Source organism: Myzus persicae, unplaced genomic scaffold (genome assembly GCF_001856785.1).
Source record: "Myzus persicae strain clone G006 unplaced genomic scaffold, MPER_G0061.0, whole genome shotgun sequence".
NCBI lineage: Eukaryota > Metazoa > Arthropoda > Insecta > Hemiptera > Aphididae > Myzus > Myzus persicae.
In genome coordinates, this window is record NW_019104252.1 from 41,058 (window position 1) to 62,135 (window position 21,078).

At 30.1% G+C, this 21,078-nt stretch overlaps 2 protein-coding genes and 1 long non-coding RNA gene across 7 annotated transcripts in view; 2 read left to right on the forward strand and 1 right to left on the reverse strand.

Annotated features, from left to right (window-relative positions):
• LOC111040457 (52 kDa repressor of the inhibitor of the protein kinase-like) lies at positions 1-3,684 on the forward strand. 4 transcript variants are annotated; one of them, XM_022324378.1, is made up of 6 exons: positions 1-587; positions 672-818; positions 992-1,080; positions 1,153-1,236; positions 1,286-1,312; positions 2,372-3,684. In XM_022324378.1, exons 1-6 carry the CDS (start codon positions 490-492, stop codon positions 2,389-2,391), a joined length of 465 nt encoding a protein of 154 aa, XP_022180070.1. In that variant the 5' UTR covers positions 1-489; the 3' UTR covers positions 2,392-3,684. The 4 variants fall into 4 exon arrangements, with proteins under 4 accessions (XP_022180070.1, XP_022180074.1, XP_022180075.1 ...); XM_022324382.1 differs by having other exon boundaries at positions 2-587; positions 1,301-1,312; XM_022324383.1 differs by lacking the exon at positions 1,286-1,312 and having other exon boundaries at positions 2-587.
• A 2,807-nt stretch (positions 3,685-6,491) lies between these two features.
• LOC111040459 (major facilitator superfamily domain-containing protein 12-like) overlaps positions 6,492-21,078 on the reverse strand; it is a 39,165-nt gene continuing 24,578 nt past the window's right edge. For both annotated transcript variants that reach the window (XM_022324386.1, XM_022324385.1), the window contains exons 2-10: positions 14,538-14,816; positions 13,732-13,942; positions 13,492-13,606; positions 11,087-11,311; positions 10,502-10,639; positions 10,305-10,416; positions 7,186-7,336; positions 6,988-7,106; positions 6,492-6,863 (exon numbers count right to left, since the gene is read on the reverse strand). In XM_022324386.1, the coding sequence (XP_022180078.1) occupies positions 6,748-6,863; positions 6,988-7,106; positions 7,186-7,336; positions 10,305-10,416; positions 10,502-10,639; positions 11,087-11,311; positions 13,492-13,606; positions 13,732-13,942; positions 14,538-14,802 (1,452 nt within the window). In that variant the 5' untranslated portion in view covers positions 14,803-14,816 and the 3' untranslated portion in view covers positions 6,492-6,747. The remainder of the gene's footprint in view (positions 6,864-6,987; positions 7,107-7,185; positions 7,337-10,304; positions 10,417-10,501; positions 10,640-11,086; positions 11,312-13,491; positions 13,607-13,731; positions 13,943-14,537; positions 14,817-21,078) is intronic.
• LOC111040462 lies at positions 7,276-10,640 on the forward strand. The gene is made up of 2 exons (XR_002605200.1): positions 7,276-7,385; positions 10,477-10,640. It is a non-coding gene; the product is annotated as an uncharacterized LOC111040462 (long non-coding RNA).

Below are 21,078 nucleotides of genomic sequence, written 5' to 3' on the forward strand. Positions count from 1 at the left end.
CACGCGTTACCCAAACGTTACGTCTTACGTGTGGGCGCTAGCGCGTGCGTTCGAATACCGTAAGCACGTCGTCGTACATTATATTATTAATATCGCACGTTCGTACCGTCGTCCGCAGTACCAGATAAAATAATATTATAATAAGACAACAAGTCCGTTCCGTCAGGCGCACGTAGTGTTGTTGCGCGGAGCGCGGATCGACCGAGGAAAATAGAAAAGCGCACTGCCTGGCGGACGATGCCGCCAACGCGATCCGTTATCACGCAGCCCGTTATCAGCGCGTGAAACAACGTTTTAATTTAAAAAAAAAAAAATTTCCTCCGACTTCGGCGGCGCGCGTCTCAAATTTACCACCGACGGCCCCGTTTCCCGCGACGTGCGCGCGTGTGCCCCAGAGCACAGTAAGGACGTACCGTATCGCATTGCCGCCGCCGCCGCTGCGCGCCCGCCGAACGCCGCCGCGCGCACGACGACGACGACCACCACACGATGCCGTCGCACATGAACTGTTGTTTCAACAAATGTACCAACTCGAGTCGGAGCACGCAGAACCTGTCGTTTCACAAGTTCCCGACCAACGAGAGCCTGTGAGCATATTTCGACGACTTCGGCCGTCCGTCCCTCTAACGCGGTGTACTTGACTTTTTTTTTTTCGACCTCACTTTTCCCAGGTGTAAACAATGGGTCGAACTGTGTCAGAACGACAAAGTCATCCAGAAGTTCAAGAACCACGGTTCCAGCCAGGTGTCAAAGAGTTTCAGAATATGTTCCGAACACTTCAAGCGGGAAGACTACGTTTTGTGGACGTCGAAAAAAAAGTCAGTACCTATACCTCCCTACTTATATAATAACACGTCTATATTATTATTATTATTACTATTATCATTATCATCATCGTCATCATCATCATTTTAAGTGTCCATCGGTGACCGATGGTAGTTCACTATTAACTTAGTTTTATCTCTGATGTTGTTTCTTTCGTTGTCGTCAGGGTGTTGCACAAAGGATCCATTCCGACAGGGCAGCAGCTGATAAGTCCAAAAACAACACACACGAACATTACCAATTGGAGTGATATGAGTATGTTGACACATGAAAGTGCGTGTCTGTTGTTTGCCGATTATTAATAGTTTTGTGTCTTTTGCTTTTTAGTCACGGAGGAAGACGAGGCAGCCGCCACCCACGCTGCGAGCTGGAGTCCACGCGGAACCCCAAATTTTGATCTATCTGGCTCAGGTAAGTTAGAGTGATAGAATTTTACATCAATGTCCTAATTAATTAATAGTTGTGTATTTTCTAGTACCTGAGCAGGGTAAGTAAAAGAACGATTAAATCCAGGGTGGAGTCCTTACAAAACTCCATGTTCTCAACTAAGCAGTCCAGATAAATAGATCATAATATTATGTTAAATTGTACCATTTTAATGAAAAGAAGCGCAGACTTTGTTAGCTTATCAAACGGTTACATTTTTTAAAAATAATTTGGAAAACTATTTCAATTTTTTTGCTCTTTGAATTTAAAAATTATCTTAAAAAGCCTCGGGGTGTTATTTTATACATTTTAGTTGTTAATGGTTTATAATTTTAAAATTTTTATCAAATCAAAATGTTTTTTCTTATAAATGTTCAATTATCAAATTAATAAGCAGTTAAAGCAAAAAAAATATTTTTTTTACGTATAAATGGATATGGTAGTGATTTAAATCTAAACGATTTATCTTAAAGTCACTTACAAATTTTAAAAATAATCAGGAAATGTTTTGTAAATGCTTTGACTAAGTCTAGCACCTCATACACATTACAATATTAGTGGCGCTTAGTTATTATAAAAGTTATTTGTAAATAATTTTAGATTTTAATTCAAAGACAAATGGCTATTTTTTAAGAGTTGTACGAGTACATTTTGTAACATGTTGAGATTAATAAATGGTGTGTATTCTGTTTACACTTTTTTCCACTCTTTTATAAAAATGCCTATATACATGTCATAATGTTTATATTAAAAATATTTATATACCATACAGTAAACACATTGTATGTGTATGAATGCATGTATATAATGCAACTGTGCATATTAATGTATAAGCATTTAGATTTATGGTTATGATTATAATATAATTAATATATAATAATTTTAATTAAACAAACCGTTTTATTGTTAATACTACATGGCTTCAACCATGGTTGTTGTGCAAAATTATGCTTTTATTAAAATAGTTGAAAGCAGTGTACTTTTATATGAATATTAGTTCTTAACTTTTTTTTTACTATACTTAAACCCTAACAAATACTAAAATTATTTGTACTTGAGTTATTTTTCTTACTCGTACGACTCTTTTGTTTATTATGATTATTTTTTTTTTTTTTTTTAGCTTTATCGATCATTTGGTAATAATTTCAAAAGATATTGTTCATCATACAATTGCTCCATTAATTATTATTGTTTCACTGTAAGAGGATAATCAATTCTTTGTTGATTATAGAATCTATACTTAAATTAGAAGACAACTTCTTAGAAAAAAAATTGTATTAAGTGATTTAAATATTACTTAAATTTTTATGAACATTATATTATAATAAATTGTAAAATGTGAGCATTCTTGTACTCGTGAAAAATCATTATTAAATATTTTTTTAAGTTATTACTTAATTTAGTGTGTTATTATAATGTAAGATGTACACTTGGCTAAAAACCAAAACTGCCTTTTTAATAGAATTTTGTAAGTCTTCAGTTGTTCAATTTTATCAGGAAAAGAGACATCAGCATTTGAAATTAATCAGTATCAAAACTCAATTGATAATATTATTGTGTGTTATCGAAGATATTAAAAAGTATAACATTAATTTTTGTAAAACTTAAACGGAGTGCAGCGTATTATTGTTGTTTTTTTGTATAATTATTGTTTTTTTTTTTAATAATTATTGATATTTAGATTGGTAAAGGGTGTATATAATATTTTATTAATTTTAAAATAACGGGCCTTATTGTTTTCTGAATAAATTAATTTACACAAAAAAAGAAAAAGAATTGAAACACCATAAAATTAATCCTAATGTATGTGACATAACTTCCATTTTGTTTTTACTTTTAAAAAATATTTGGATATAAAAAACAAAATGTCTAGCATAATATAATTTATACTACATGGTTTATTTTATTAACACTGACCATTCATGTTTTGTTAAAAAAGTGCTTTTACATAGTTACAGTGATTGTAAATCTTCATTTTCAATAAAAAAAAGTTATGTTATAAGTTATAATTTTTTCCCCATATTTTATAATATAGTAAACCAGGCTTTAATTATGTGAAAACGTGCACTGACAATATTCATTAATGAATGATAAGTGTTAAAAAAAAATTGCCCCGTATGTATAAATAATTCATATTCAATTGAAAATATAGTATTTTTATTTTGTCTGTCATTAAAAATGTAATAAAAGTACAATATTTCTACTTAATCGCCTTTAATTTATTGACTAATTCTCAATTGCTCACTAAGTCATTAAATATGTATTATAAATGCTAGTGTGTAGTTTTGTATACATCATAAATAGAAATGCATTAAATTTATAAAATGTATTTAACTCCTTTGTGACATTTAATGTGAAACAAAAAGTCAAGGAACTCACTCTGCTGTATCGTACTATCATAGGGTCAAAATATACTTGTCATTGGGTATTTAATTATGTATTAATATAACCATGTTTAATTTATTTTTCTTATATTAAGGCCTAAGCAGCCCAGTGCTAGTTTTTCAAATTTCTATCAAATTTGAAAATTATATTTAATACTTTCGTTACACAAAGCGCCTTAATAAGGTAGCTTGAACTAATGTTTGCTAAAAATAAATCACATTTATTATTAATAATTATTTCAATTTTATTTTATATGATTTAACTATCTATTATTAACTTATGAATCAACATAGATGTATCATTAAATGGTGTGAATAAGTTAGTGGTATAAATAACATACAACTAATCTTGAAAATGTCATTGTTTATAGTAAAATAGCGATACACTTGTTAGTAATGCAAAATAAGGTATATATAGTACTTACCTATCAAAAAATGTCAAGTCCTTATATTCTAATTAAGAATAATATTTAATTATAACAGATTAACTATAATGGTTTTTTTTTAAATTTAAATAACTTGAAATGTGTAAAATACTAAAATAGTTGTTAATCTGTATTATTGAGATTTTATAAACTTCCAAAGCTTTTTCCCTGAGCCCAAAAATGTTTAACAGCACTAAAAAAAAATTTAAGACAATGTGTTAATTTAGAATGCCTATAAATACATCAAAATTACCTAGTTTAAATATTTGAAAAAATCGTATTGTGTATACAAAATTATAATTAAATTCATAATGAAATGTTTTTAAGTTCAATATTCGTTGAATAATGATAAAATTACAAAAATCGATACTGATAAATTTCTCATAAGAATATATATTATGTGGCTTCACACTACATTTTTTTCAAAAGTGGATATGATTAATTAAAAATAAAATAAAAATTATATTCACATAATATATAAAGGTACATTAAATCATAAATGTTTGAGTTTCTTATTAGTTTCCGAAACTCCAATAAGTTTATTTCCATAAAAAATATAACAAGTAATAATGAACTCCTAGATCAAGTTAAAAATGATGGATCTTCTCAAAAGCCAATGGCTGTGGTAGATGAGAGAGTTTATATTATCATTAATTTAAAATCTATTGAATTCTTGTATTTAATTGTCAAACCTTAGATGTTAAAATTAAAATTTTATAAGTTTGTAATCAGAAAATAATTTGCAAATTTCCGTGATTTTAATAGATTTCATAAAACATTGTACTTTAATCGCTTAAAAAAAAAGTATATATGAGACTATTTTTGATACTTTTAAGTGTGGTAAAAACCAGGGCTTAAAACCGTTCTCAATAAAGTCGGTAATCGGCTCCGGTAGGAGCCGAAAATTTTTGAAAACCGGTAACCGGTTATCGTTTTACTTTGATATTTTGGTAACCGGTAACCGTTTCTTTAAAGATATTTCAAACACTATGATAACCGTTAATCGTTTAAAAACCGTTGACCTACCTTGGATAACATATCCAAGTGTTTTTTACTCAGAAACACAATTGTATCATACATAAATCGAATATTTCAAATTTCTATAAATAGCTCAAGAAGAAAAAATTTACATTGAGACGAGAAAACCTCGTATATTGATATAATTAATATTTGGTGAAACATTCAAGTTCCACAGTTTTTAATTTTTTCAATAAAATTACGGAATAAAAACAAAATATATTTTGTTGAAAACTGATACTTGTAAAAATGCTCTACAATTATTGTTTTTGTTGTTCCCGATTATTTACTTGATACCAGAAATCACCCACAAAAGTAATAACTATTAATCGAGTTGGAGTTGTACTGTTCCAAACGGTGTCGATAGACAAAAAGAAACACATCATTGCAAAGACAATCACTCCGCTCAGAATCTAAAAAAAAATAATAATAATACATCTCTACTCTTTAACTTTGTTTAGTTTTTACCGTTCTAGCCCCCAGGGATGTGGGATGCACTTAAAATTTATTATTATCTTATCCTTACCTATTATAGAACAATACGGATGGAGGTATATGCTTCTTTTCGAAGTTTCGTTATTTAAATGGAAACATACATGTTTGGGTAGGTAAGTCTTGTAAAATAATGTATAATATATTTGAGACAGCATAAAAATAAATCTTGATACAAAAATAATAAAAATAATTACATTTTAAAATGTTTACGAACTGTGTTTATAACAATATATTTAATAAAATATAGTACGTGTGTTATTATACATACAACAAAATAATTGATTATTATCTTTTTTTAATTAAAATAAAAACGTTGATCAATTAGATGTATATATATATATATGTATAATTATAATATAGATAATAATTAATAATAATGAATAATGGTAATGTATAATTAATTAGCTTTGGAGGGAAACGTTAACATTGTCTACTTAAACTAAATAATAATTGTATTGTACATCAATCTATAAAAATCTTAATTAAAAAGGAAAAAATACTGTTAAAAACCAAAACTTAGTTTAACAATAGTTTTAGTATAATATTTATAAATGTTAACAGCTTTTCACTGTAATAACACAAATTTCTTAAAAAAAAAAAAACAATTTTGAATAATATTATGTACAAAATAACATTTAAAATTAAATTCATAATCCATTAAATTCGTAATTTAAAGACTAGTATAAAAAAAATATAAATATTTTTAACCTTTACCTTTTTAAAATTTTTTTTTCAATACAAATATTATCACGTTGTATGAAAAAAAAATGTTAACATAAAACATATTGTATACATAAAAAATAATTAATAACAACAATTCGTACTATACCTTGGCTTGTTTAAAATTAAAATCACACAATTTCAACAGTTGTTGAAGTAGGTAACTCGATAAAATAAACTAATCAAAAATATTGTATAATCTATAAACACGGTTTTAACAGTATCATCAACCCGTACCTGTCTATAACACGACCTTTGTGCGTATGTCGAGTACTATTATTGGAGTTTTGGCATAGACGATACCGCATAATTCAATATAAATAACAAATTTATAAACATCACAATAAATGTCTACACGCAAATTTAAATACAAATAGTAGCTTGTTAATTGTTTACTTTAAATTTATGTTTTATTTTAAAATATGTTATCGATTATGACTAGATAAATTACTCCGTCATGAATTTACTGCGTAGCTGGGTAAGGCCTCTTGTCCCTTTTCGATCGGACGCTTTTTCGATTGGTCCGCCTGTTGATTGCCACTGGAAGTCGTTTCCGGGCCTTCAGCTACACCTATAATTTCAGGTAAGTACAAGTGTAATGAGTTATCACATCAGTTATCAACCATTGGGTCGGTATCCGGTATACGGTTAGCTATGCGTTAAAATTAAAATCATATTATATTAAAATAACTCACTTAGTCTTGGGCGTCCGCCGTAGGGCAAACTGATGACCGCGATGAACGCCAAAAACGACGGAATCGTCCAATTGAGGACCATTACGTCGCGATAGTAATTCGGACACGACTCGCAATGCCTATAGGTATATAATAAGAGGTTAGTGGTAATCGGTATACATCATATTATATATCTAAACTACGGTTTCCGGGACTTACAAAGACTGGACGGCCATGACTACGGCCCCGTTGCATACTTTGTCGGTGAAGCTCATCAGGCCAAATGTGAACGCGCCCCTGTGCGTTCTGTCACCGATAAAATCGGTGGTCAGTGCTTGACTAGTGACCAACACCACCGAACAAGCAATACCTACAAATATCACAACACGAAGACACACGTCAAAAACGACAACTGATAAGTAGGTATTATAGTATTATTAATATTATTATTATTATTATTATTATTGCTAAAGTATAAATTTCTCGGACGTATATTATAGTTGGGACCCGTGGACCAAAATTTACACAAAATTAGATCCGGAAAATAGCCAAATAAGCCCGAAAAACATTTTCCTCCCCATTTTACTGACTTAGGGCTGTCACAATAAAATGTCGAACAATTATAGTTTAGTATCAAATGCCAATAATTAATATAATTATTATTGACTCAATATAAGCAGGTACATATGTATTTTATTACCTACCTATGTGTATTGCAGTTTAATTTTTTTATTATTCGTTATTATTATTACTGTCAAATAAATCGCTACCGAGTACCGAGGATTTATTTTTGTACTAGCTGTCCCATTCGGCGTTGCCCGTGCCAAAGATTTGTTTTTTTTTTATAAAAATATATTTTGTAAATAAATGTATATGCTATATATTTCTATTAACTATGTATAAAAGTAGTACATATAATAATATGTAACTAATGGCAACCATCTTTTATCGTGAGCTGAAAAAAAATGCATGTCTGAGGCGTGATCTACCCTTAGGCTCCTTATAGGGTTTGATAAAATAATCTACCACCTATCAAGTCTCGAGGCGTCTAAATTGATATAACTTTTATTAAAAACGGTCCAATAGTTTTTGCTTCTATTAACTTCTTAAAAGCCCTCATACATTTTTAGCTGTATGACCTGTCTTCATCCGTGAAAAAATATAATGCGCTATATACTCAGTAAAATAGTATAAGATAGTATATAGAAGATATAGGTGTATCTTGGTTTGACGGTAGGTACTTCAGTTCACGGGAAAATCGGCGTCGGTAATGCAAATTATGTGAACTAATTCGACCGATATGAACAATATTCGCCTAAGGCCAATCGGATTTATATTATATATTTATAGCATTTGGTATAAATAATCGAATGTGGCAAACTACTCTTTAAACTTTCTGATCATATCTAAGGACGACAGCTTAAAATTTTCACAAAATCGATAGTTGAAAAATAATTTCTTAGTATCTATATAATATACATACATAAACTTCAAACATTTATTCAACTCTCATATATTTTGTTTTAGGATATAATTTACTTTATTCGAGGCCCTTATTAAAATCATACTTATTTCATATCGTTAGTAATAAATGACTTAGATAAGAATATAAGATAATCATAGGAAAATCCAATATCAATAAGCTGTTAAATTGGACGGAATTCAGCCATTCATTCTTTCCAAATCTGGGACTAATCTGTATAACTATCGTCTCTTAATTGTCGGCTGCAACACGATCACCGCAAGATCACAAAATTGAAAACCGTGTAGATTTTAATAACCATCCATTTGTATATCTACATACACGGTTCCACACGGTTTTAAATTCACCATTGCCATACCGAAAGTACCATAGCTCAGTAGGTACTCGATATTTCTCCTCTGCAAAGAAAATCTATGGATCATAAATATTAAATATATTATTGCTAACAAGCATAACAACGGAAACCTTACGAAAAATCGGTCAGAAATATTTAATTGTGTATCCACTATCTAGCCCAAAAACATATTCATGTTAAGACATGTAAAATAAACATATTATATATTATTATTATTATTATTATAACGTACATAATATTATTTTATGCGCAATAGACGACTCTGCCGTTTTGAAAACAAGACTTTATGAAAAACGCAATTTTAGTATACACTTTACACATTGTTGGACTTGATATTCTGACATTTCTTTGACTTATGGTTTGCAATCTTATGATTAGAGATATATTTTGGAATTATAACAGATTTTGTAGGAAATTTTTTAAGTTTAAATTTGATTCTAAATAAATCGTGTTTTTCGAATGCTGCCTGCATTATACCAACTGTCAAAATGTCATAAATTTAATTTTATATTTTACAAGCCGAACCTGGCCATGCAGTGCTATCCTTACGACTTATTCACCGAGAAAACACATCATTAAATTCAATATGCATTGCTTGGCTATATGTGAAATAAAAGGTATAAGGAAGAAAAAATGTGTTTTTTTATAAAGTTAGTGGATTAACTACATTTTTTGTTTGTGCGTTCTTCATAAACATAAAGATCATACGGTTAACCAACTCTAAAGCATGCGACGTATAATTGCCCATATGAGATAAATAATCGTTTTATAAATCACACACTGGCAATGATTGTCTTTGCACTTGATTGAAAGTCATAGCAAACGACTGGTATATTGTAAAATGCAAATTGAAATCGTTTAAGTCGGTCTGATAAGTGGTAAACGTGAAAGCAGACAAATGTAATGCAAGGTTGCATAAAAAGCATGTGGAATTGTGTAGTTATGTTTATAAATGGTTATTAAAATAGGCACATAGGTAAAGAGAACTATAAACATAATTTATACACGATGTAACTAGTCCTAAATTACAGGGGCTAGTAAAATTTATAACAGCCCACCAATTAATTCACATCTCAAGCTTCTTTAAAACAATTTTAAATTAGATAGTACATTTAGTAACTATTATTTATTTTTACGTTATAAGTATACCTATTTATTTTTTTTGGTATATTTTTTACTATATTGCAAATACATTTGCTAATACTAATTCAATCTATTATTAAATAACAACAAAAAGCAATAACAAACATATTGTGTTTAGGTTCTAATATTATGTATTATTATTTATTTCAAAACTAATTTTGTTGTTTTTATAGTGTACTTGTCTAAGACAAGGTAACTGTTTTAAGTGATTTGTAAATTGTAATATCTATTTACTTAAGTATTGGATGAATTTTAAAATTGCTAAAGACCCACTAGCCCCCTCCCACACTAGTTGTGCGTATGACATGCATCAGATATATCGTATATGTGTAGGTTAGGTACTTAAATACTACTTACCTATTATTATAGTGACCACGTATACTTGATATTTGGCATATGTATCACCTTCGCCAAAATAACACCACACCGCTGAACCCAAAGTCAACACCACTCCAAACGAATAAGTGTACTGCAAAATTTTCAGTCTTTAAAAATATATTTTATAACATATATGATGTTTTATTTCCAGGTTATTCTAACAAAAACACGGGTACCTTTCTGCCGAGTTTCATGTTCATGGGTTTATTGAGGAGCGACATACCAAAACTGCTAACGAACATAATCAAGGGTAACAGTGCTAGTTTTTCGGCTTCCAGATTTAAATAGTCTTGTAAGTACATCGGCAAGAACACCTATATGTATATATATACATCATATATAAATCAATACATATTATATACACACGACAACAATAATTATAATAAACAGTACCTACAATAACGATAGTTATAAACATATATATATTTAGGGATGTGAATTTATAAGAAAATGCTTTCATTTAAATTGATTGTAAAAACATAGCTTTTTCAAAACAACGTTTTAATTAGGTACGAACTCAATGTTGACATTCTTTCATTACCATTTTTAAAAGTTTTTTTTATTTTTTTTATTGCTTTTTAGCTTTTTTTTTTTTATTTCATTATTTTTTGTTGATATTTTAATAATTTTTATATTTTCTAAATTAAGGTTTTTGAATGCATTAAATTCACAATCCTGGTAATAAAAATAAATCAAACGAAATTCCAGCGAGAGTTCGTTTAAAATATAAAATATTTTATGGAAAAGCGCGTATTTTTTACCAAAGTCATGTTGACGGTGATCCGAGAACACATGTACACGATGGCTGTCTGGTAAAGGGTGATGCTTTTGAACATGGACAAAATACTGTTGGCTGCGCGTTCAGCCTCCGTCTCGGTCATCAGGAGCTCTCGATTCACACGGTTGTTGATAAGTGGTTCACGTACTCCAATGTGAAATATTATGGTCGTCATAGCCCCGACAATCATTATCACCAATATGACTATCTAAGTAAAAATTTACAGTAGTTTCATGATTTTTGGTCAAGAAATGTGATATATTATTTATATATATATATATATTAACGGGCGAAGCCCTTTACAACAATTTAACACAAAACAATTAAAATTTAGATACCATATAAAAGTTTTAACATAATAATAATTCAATAATAATAATAATAAAATAATAATAGGTAATATAAACGGGATTGTCATATTTTTTGTGTTAAAATATTTTTCAAATGAGGGAAATTTTGTTTTTTTATCAGCATATTAAAAAAACTATTGATGATGGTCGTGAAGTTGGCACGCCTCACTTTCTTTCAAGTCAATCTAACTCAACATTTAGGAAATAATTGCCCAGTATTTTCGAGTAAAGTTTTAAAATTTGCAAGTAATTTTTTTAAGTACTGAACAAAAATAAAGAAAGGTTTGCCGATTTCACATAGCCTTGCATCTTTTTTTACCTACAAGTTTAAAACTGGTCGTGTTCGATTCCTTATAACTGGTAAGTATTAGTAAGTCCACTATACAACCTGTGCAAATTGTACTAGTTTTGTAGGCCACAGGTTATAGAGTGGACTTACAAATACTTTTTAATTATATAAAGTATCAAACGACACTAGTTTTGAGCGTGATGTTTCGGATAGGCCATGGGCGAAAAAAGGTAAGTAATACTTAAAATTAATGCCTTTCAAATTAAAACAGAGGATAAATGGATATCGCTCTGCTGTACAGTAGGTTACAAGTGGGTCACTGTAATGAAGGGTGTTAAATTTGAATTCAATGATAAATGTTGATTTGGGTTAGATTGATTTGCGAGAAAGTAGGGAGGGGGGAATTTACAATTGTGAACTATTAGAAAAAATCCCCTTATACTATTTATATATAAATTATCATTTTAATACAATATAATGAGGTTTTGCTTGAATCAATAAAACCGTGAGAACATTAGTTTGGATAGTTTTCCTATACAATTTTGATACTGTGTCACAACCAACATGTGCACCACTAACTTGTACGTTATTTTATGAAAGTATTTCAACATATTTAAAATTGAAAATTATTAAATTAAGATATTTGGGTAAAATTGCATAATGTAATGTACTAATATCAAACCCCTTAAGAATCCGAACCATAGTGTGGTAAATGGAATTAACTCTCTAGATATTTCCCTCGTTGCTATTTTCTCCTTGTATATTTTAATGTGGATATTTTCCCACCTTTTAAAAAAAAATGTATTTTAATATGAAATTATTTTTTTTGTCTAATGTCTAGTTTTGTTTTTATGTGTAATAAAAAGCAGAATAAATGTCTTAATATGTCTATAAATATAATTAGGTAGGTATAAAAATGCATATTTTAATTGCCTAAGCAATTTATGGGGGTCTGGGACACAATTTTAGATATTCTTTATAGTAACTTATACCATTATGATTGCAATGAATTTTTGTAAAACATTAAGATTATTATAGTAATTTATTGTTTTATACATTACTTATTATTATTTTAATAGTACTTTTTTTTGGGAAATATTTCCATGTAATTTAATTACAAATTAAGACGAAAATAAAAGTAATTTCACATTCAAATTAATTATTGGACATTTGTCTTATTACACCGAAAATATCAGTGCGGAAATGTTCGAGAGGAAATTGTGTGTTGTCCTGCATTCGCGTAGCACACAGCAAAGATATATTATATTATTAATTGTATACTACTGAATAGAAACGTTTAATAATCGTCAGACTTTGTTATTCGTTCTAACTTCTTCCAACTTCTATTAGGTTATATGTTGATACTAATAACAGTACTCATATACTTATTTAACTTATATACATTACATGCTCAAAACGTACATTAATTTATGTGCGTAGGTTCATCATTAGGAATTACCACAACAAGATGTAAAAATTACTTGTTTTATACAGTACTTATAGTTCATACTACTATACCTACCTCTATATGATAATATCGTGTCAAGCCTTAACTTAAATTTTTGTAACGAACAACATACATACGAAGTAACAGTAAACAATCGCTATTAATTATATATAACTTTTTTTTAAATTCTATATAAGTGGTACTTTTTAAATTTAAAATGTGGGCAGGCAATGCAAATTATATACATGGCGCTACATGGGTATTCTGTTTCAAAATAAATCAAAAAAAATTGTTATATGTACTTGGAATTCTTTTCTTTCTGCAGGTCCAAATTGAGTTTTGCTCGCATTGCTACTTTTGAGCACGATCCAGGTGACTACGTATACCAAGATGTTTGAAAAGACAGTAAAACTATACCTGTGTAAGTATTGCAAACGCACATAAAAGTGATGATCGATAAATAAAAATAAAATAAGAAGCGTGCATAATACGATTGTACTTTTCGGCATGCTATATATTTTAATTATTTTTTGTTTTAATACCTGACGGATAGTAATGCCGTTCGTTCGTCGCGTATTGGCGTCAGGTCCGAAGCCAACGCCATGTGCGAGTTCTCGATGGATGCCCATCCAATTTGGAAGAAGACGATGAAGAAACTGTAGTATAGAGCGGTGTTTAGTTCGGAGGTCTCGGCTTGTGGCAATATGGGCGGTGAGAACGCGAAAGGCAAACTTATGAACACCAGTATACTGCCTGCAGCGGGAACGATGGAGGTTAGTAATTAAGTAGATCGTATGTTACCAATATCATGAGTAGGTGTGGTGTATTATAATATGTATAGGTGGACTTGGGATTTGGTTTATAACCATCTTGCATTTTTAAACATTTACCTATTATACATTGTAATAGCCCACGCGGAGTTTGATCGATGATATTGACTTTTGAATTCCCCTTTTGTTTCTAGTTTGGGATAGGAAATCTATAAGGGTAAAGATACAGAAGCTTATATTATGCTTTTACTTATTTATTACTGAAAGGAAAAATTTCACTGGTCGAACGAGTTATACCCGTTACAGTTAGCATTCATCATAACGTCTAAGTTTATTTGCAACCCTAAGCTAATAAAGCGTCTGATACAACAATTAATCAGATATAAATATAAACATATTATATAGTTTATTATTATAGAATAAAAATTGACCAGGAAGATTATAGATATATAACTTGGTTACCTGCTGCAGATACAACTACAACCCCCACCCTCCACTCCAAGTTTGCCAATGCCTATAATCCTATATATAATCTGTGCTAGAGAACAAGCACGACTAACTATTAAAAGACATCTTACCGAAGAGGTGCCAAGTCTTGCGGCGGCCGTATCGATCTGTACAGTAGATGTTGGCGCGGTCCGATAACACGCCTATGGCGGCCGTTGCAACCGCGTCTGTTAGCTGACCGGCGAGTACCACGGCCCCGGCATTGATGCTGGACAGTTGCATGACATAGTGGTAGAACACCAGGGCGTAGGTGAACCACATGGAGGCGACCAGGTCGTTGAGCACGTGTCCGACGCCGTACGACACAAACGCGAACCATTTGAGCGAATCTGACATTTTGCCCTCATTACCTGTTGCAACGACGAAAATGAAGGTTTAGCTGCGGGGTTTAGAAGATACGCTTGAAACCCACCCCTATAACGAACATCTCCGAATAGCGGACAACATTTCAGCGAGCGAGTGTCCAGTATTCAGAAGTTTCGTCATATTTATAGTTTAATTCGTATTTCGTATACTAGTTGAAATCCTGACTTTTGAGAATTTCGTAGAAATAGATGTGATGTAGAGACAATATTTTATAATATATTCAATGAGGTGAGTAATTTCCTGAAGGGTACTCTTGTGATTTTTTTATAAGATTCAACCAGAATATCTCGATGTTTATTCTGTAAATTACTAAGCATTTTGATCAGGATATAAAATAAAAATATGTACCTACAATATGCAAAAATTTTTTTTTTGATCTGAATTAAAAGAAAAAATAAAGATAAATAATTTGATGGTCATATAGGATTGGCGGGGAATGTGGCACTCAAAATTACACCAAAACTACTGATGTATTATATTTTACCAATACGCATATTGTTTGTATTGATTATATATGACTATATGATTAAGGACGTCTGCACACTACAGTCGAAGTCAATAGACATAATAAATACAAACTGCACAACGCTTGTCATCTTAATAACCTATACGGCTATACACATAGAAATTATATTTAATATCATATACGATACATATAAATATAATTGTAATAATAAGAATAATATTATAATCTTGAATATTTGTGGGGGAGAGGGGCTCCTCTCGAATCGCATAAAGTGTTGAAGACAAAAAATATAGGTACTGTATACTCTACATTCAAATTTTGAATCGCAATAACTTAATTTATTTGACAATGTTATATATTTAGATAACAAAGCGATAACTCTTACCGTCACATCATCCGCACACTGCAGTAAATATCTATGAACACAAACTTTGTTCCATTTATTATTGGCAGCGTGCGGACAATATGACGACTTACCGTTACGTCATGTTATCAAACATCAACATATTATCGTACACAGTTAAATAGGTAAGTACTCTCAGTACCTGATATACCAGTAAGGTACTTGGGTAAATATACTAGGTAACAGTATATTTTATCTATAAAGATTGTAGGTACATCGGGCAACATCACGTTTAGGTTCTTATGTATTATAAAATATAAATAATATTTCTATAACAATGCTTGTTGTATTCGTATTAACTATACTATGTGCCTATATCAAATGCGTGTGTCTTTTTAAGTTTCCGGTAATATTATTACAACAATTACTGATGTTGGAGAGGAATGTGCAGTGGTGTTATTTATATTATCCGTACACATTATTATAGGTATATTAATGCTTAAGTAGTGAAGTATAATATAATCTATTTTGATATTTATTTTTTTTTGTTTTTTTTTTTTTTTTAATGCTCTTCAAATTGTTTTGATTAATTGTGTATTTTAATCGATAACAGGAAGTAGGTTAGACATTATTTGTGTATGATTTCAAGTATCGTTAAACTCTAGTCTTAATAATAATAATAATAATTTATTATGTAGTTACAATTAATGCAGTTATAACAACAATATAGAATATAATGGCCCAAACTCACTACTGAGGAAAATCTCTTAGTGGTAAAATCGGAGTACTAATAAAAATCCTAACTAATTGAAATAATATAAACATTAAACATAACAATGGAAACATTAAAAGACAAAGTATAAAAAATTAAAAATTAATATGAATGACAAAATATATATATATATATACATATATAAAGAAATAAACCAATGGATTCTTATAATAATTTAATTAAAGTTTATTAGATTCACATCATATACACTATGCTTTAAATATATGGGTTATAAATGAATTAGCCAAAGTTTAACTAACTTTTTGAACTGTTTATAGGATTTGCAATTTATGATATACAATGGTGCTTTATTCGGTAGATTAAGCTTAAGACCTACCTGGGAAAAACATAGGCTTGCTTTAATCGAACGAGGAATAGGGATCTTTATATTAGTCTATTTATAGTATTTTATATTGTTTTTGCGTTGATGATATTCTTTGGTCTCCACCCTATATGATATAACTATAATCGAAAATATTTTAACATGCGTCGAATATCAATAGGAAAAATACTACACCAAAGTTTTTTAGAGTATACAATAGACATAATACATGTAGTAGGTATTTATATACTCGTAGGCCGTAACTATATATATGAATACTGCGCAGTAAGTTGAGCGTTTACTACTAAAATTTAAAATGCGTTATGGAAACCGGACATTTTTTATACGCCATATCTATTTTCAACTCATTAAAGCAGTGGTTCCCAACCTTTTTGGTACTACGGACCATTATGAGAACTTTCGATACGTCACGGACCACCTCAATTGTATACCTTATTTTTCTTACAAATAAGAATCAATTTTTTTTCACATATTTTAGAATTTTGATTATTATTATATGAATAAAAGGCTTTTAATAACATGGGTTTCACTATGTAATATACATTTATAAATAAACGACCTACTATACACGATTGTCAATAATTAGTGTTATGCCTCAAAGGAAAATGAAATTATTAAAATATTTTTACATTTTGTAAGTATGGCTCGCGGACCATAGGTTGGTAACCTATGCATTAAAGTATATCCCAACACAAAATAAAAGTATTCCTTAGTTCTAGGTACACCTGCAGTGACCTGTGCCTTGCAGTGTAGAGCCAGTCAGCCAGTCAGCCAGCCAGCCAGCCAGCCTGCAACTGTAAACCACGGAGGCTTTGGGGACCGCCACCCTCCCTCGCCCAGTATGAAATACTCGGGAGTTCTGATTCACTCAGACTCGCAGATGTATTAAACACCTCATTTATTGTTACGAGTTGTTGACGATTGTTTGATTAATCACTAGACGACAATGGAAAACGATTGCCATATTAAATTATTCGCACCATTATTGTGCCGTTGTTGTGCTTGTTTTTATGTAGAAAACTGAACGGCTGATTTAATTGTTATACACATAATTTGAGAACGAACACCAGTACAAATAAATACAATATAATAATAAGTGAACAGTAAATATAGTGAGTATCTATAATGTCTCGGATACATATATACATAGTATATATTCACATAGGTACATAACATCATGCGAATTTCCGCGTTCAACCACATAATGTTATTACTCAGTAATAATAATATATGTATGAAGTAGGTATATAATTAATCTGTTGCCGAAGGATTTCCATCTTGTTCATTTATGTATATAGTGTTTAACAATAATATCATAATCAACAGATGCCAATGAAGGGGAAAAAACAAACCATGTAAACTTAATCAAAACATTTTCGATAATCTCTTATAATAAAAGATATATTATTAGGCTATTGGTTGGTACGAATTCTATCGACGTATACAAACAACATGCAGATCAAAAGTCAAAGTTTATCGCATTGAACAATAATATGAATATCTCGCCGACTGCAGATTCCGTGTGTATATAATAGTATAATATAGGCACATCGTAAAATAAAGAAAAACCCGAGACGATGGGTTCCTAAATTGTGGATTTATTAGTTACGAGTGGAAAATAATGAGTTTTTTTCATTAGCTATAAATCTTAATTTTGCATGTCATCCGTGGACACGCGAAAACACATTCCTGTGGTCAACATACAGTACACCGCACAAAAGCAAAAGCACAATAATATGTTTAAAGACCGACCATGTCGTTTGTTTACCGAAAACTGCAATTAATAAATCGAACAATGAGGAAAAAATACAAAATTATGGTTTGTGAGCATTCAAAATGCATTCAAAATGCATTGGAAAATGACTGCGGTCACAACAAGAATTCATTTCAGTCGTCTAAAAATTGCAATAATATTTGTTAAACAAACCGCTAGTTTTAATAAGTAATTACTGCACCTGTTTTATAAATACCTTTAAATAATAGTATCATTTGGTTTACGCTTATTGATTATTGAATTGTAATAATTTAGGAAGATATAGTTAACTGCGGAAAAGACAAATTGAACATGTTACAATAACAAAACCAATAAGATACATTTTGCAGACTGCGGTAATTTATTTTAGTAAGTAAATACAGTATAGTAAGAATGTATAGTATTATCGCAAGTATAAAGGAACTAATAGTTAGCAAGTTGCGGTAAAACTTAAAAATACATTTGAATTTACCTTAACAATTTGTACGTAACATAATATATAATTAATTAAACTATATTGGTACATAGTAACACATATATGGGTATATATATTTATATATTATTTAAGTACCTATATACATTAATACATTATTTACGAACCCATAAGTATGGTATCGTATCGATAATCAATAGTAAATATATAGTAGGTATATAAATTGCCGCAGTTTAAAATTTTAATATTATTGTTCAAATAGTTATTTGGTATCCAAAATGTTGAACAATCCGAATCGTTTTTCATCGTTCATCATGATTTACCATTGAAATTTGAATTAAAATATAAACATTTAATAGATCCATAACAGTGACCTACTCAATGATGAGGTACACTCGACACCTAGCTATCTGGACGGCAGAGCGTTTATCTACTTCCCCCCTTGTTTTTGAGTTTATAGTTCAAACGATTTAATATTACAAAATTAGTCTTATAATAGACTTGAGGTGTAAATATAGATTGACAGTTGTCGGTTGTAATGGTAATATTTCAAGATAAACAAAATTTATGTCACACAATCAATTTAATTATTTATCTTGTGTACATTTTTAAGTATAAGTGTGTTAGAAATCTGCCGATATATAGTGGTGTAGTTATGAATTGATTATTAATCCTTGATAGTTGATAGCGTACTTGATTAGTAAAAGATGTGTTAGTACTTAGTAGTACATTTATAATATATTGTTATATATTTTTTTTTTTATAACAAGATTTTAAATTATTGAGATAAATAGTATACTTAAATGTAAGTAAGTACAGGTAATAATATATTCAAATATTTTGTATTTTGTAAAGTATATAGTATTATATGAGGGCATTTATGTACATAATATTGCAGGTATGACACAAAACGATACTAATAATTGTATAAGTTGAATTTATGCTGTAACCATATATTCCTTCATTTATGAAACATCGGGGAAGGGAACTGCTAGGCGTTGATATAATTTAGCTCCCCCCTCGAATTTGAACTGTATATGTGTTACAGTGATAGGACATCCAAGGATCGTGATTGTTGGATTTACTGCAAAAGAGTAGGAATATTATACATATTTTATACTCGGGTAGTCTTGTGGCGCTAAATAACTATCAATGTCATGAAATGTGCAACCTTTTTTTTCAAAGGTTGAATTCATATTGTATGTTAATATATCGAGCGTACCACACACACACACACACACACACACACACACACATACACACGTTGAGTTAGGTATACTATAACCGTAAATAGTCGGCGAGTATAAGTACACCTATATACCTTGGCTGTCCTTATATCTATATAGGTATTCGTATTATATGTACCTTACGTTCGCGGTGGTTCATAATAAAAATATTATTATTACGAATATAAAATCGGTTGACCTCCATCACGCAGCACAGTAATTTATTTACATCGGTTATCAATTTGCATAGGCCTACGAGTCGACGTGCTGCAGTATTATTTTTATGGACGGGTTGTAAATATTAATTAACGATTTGATTTGTACAAACGCATTTTGACTACCTATTATTAGTCCGTTCAAATATATAGCTACCTAAACAAAAATATTCTGCAGTGGAGGGAATTAAAAAAAAATCCAAATCGTTTCATAAAATAATAGGTGGACATACGTATAAGTGTATAATATATTTTCGAATGAATCGATTTCTATCAGTTAAAAATGTATAGTATAATTATCAGTTATATAACTAATCACTCTTTTTACATGGAATATGCACATACAAATCGTACTAAAAATGTCAACAGTTATTATTTTTTTATATTCCATTAACATAAAACAATCACATGGTAAAAATATATAAGATAAGTTATTTTCGTTTTCGAGAAGTCCGATAAAGTTCTGTTTTTTTTTTGTAAATAATTACTGCGTCTTGTTTGCGGATAGCATTTTTTTACAAATGATTATGAGCGTTTGTCCTAATCACCTTGTGGAATACACTGTCGGTAGCTCATATTATACTTGCGGCCAATTTATAAAATAAAACCATTTATCATCATTCATAGTTATTTAAAGTTTAGACTCGAATCAATAAAGCAGACATTTATATTAATGGAGTATTGTAAGGAGTACC

What these genes read in the sequence shown, in the direction of transcription:
- LOC111040457 (XM_022324378.1), top strand. Translation starts at nt 490, where the DNA reads ATGCCGTCGCACATGAACTGTTGTTTCAACAAATGTACCAACTCGAGT. An exon ending in TTCCCGACCAACGAGAGCCT is followed by an intron (nt 588 to 671) that starts GTGAGCATATTT and finishes CACTTTTCCCAG; the next exon opens with GTGTAAACAATGGGTCGAAC. An exon ending in TACCAATTGGAGTGATATGA is followed by an intron (nt 1,081 to 1,152) that starts GTATGTTGACAC and finishes TTTGCTTTTTAG; the next exon opens with TCACGGAGGAAGACGAGGCA.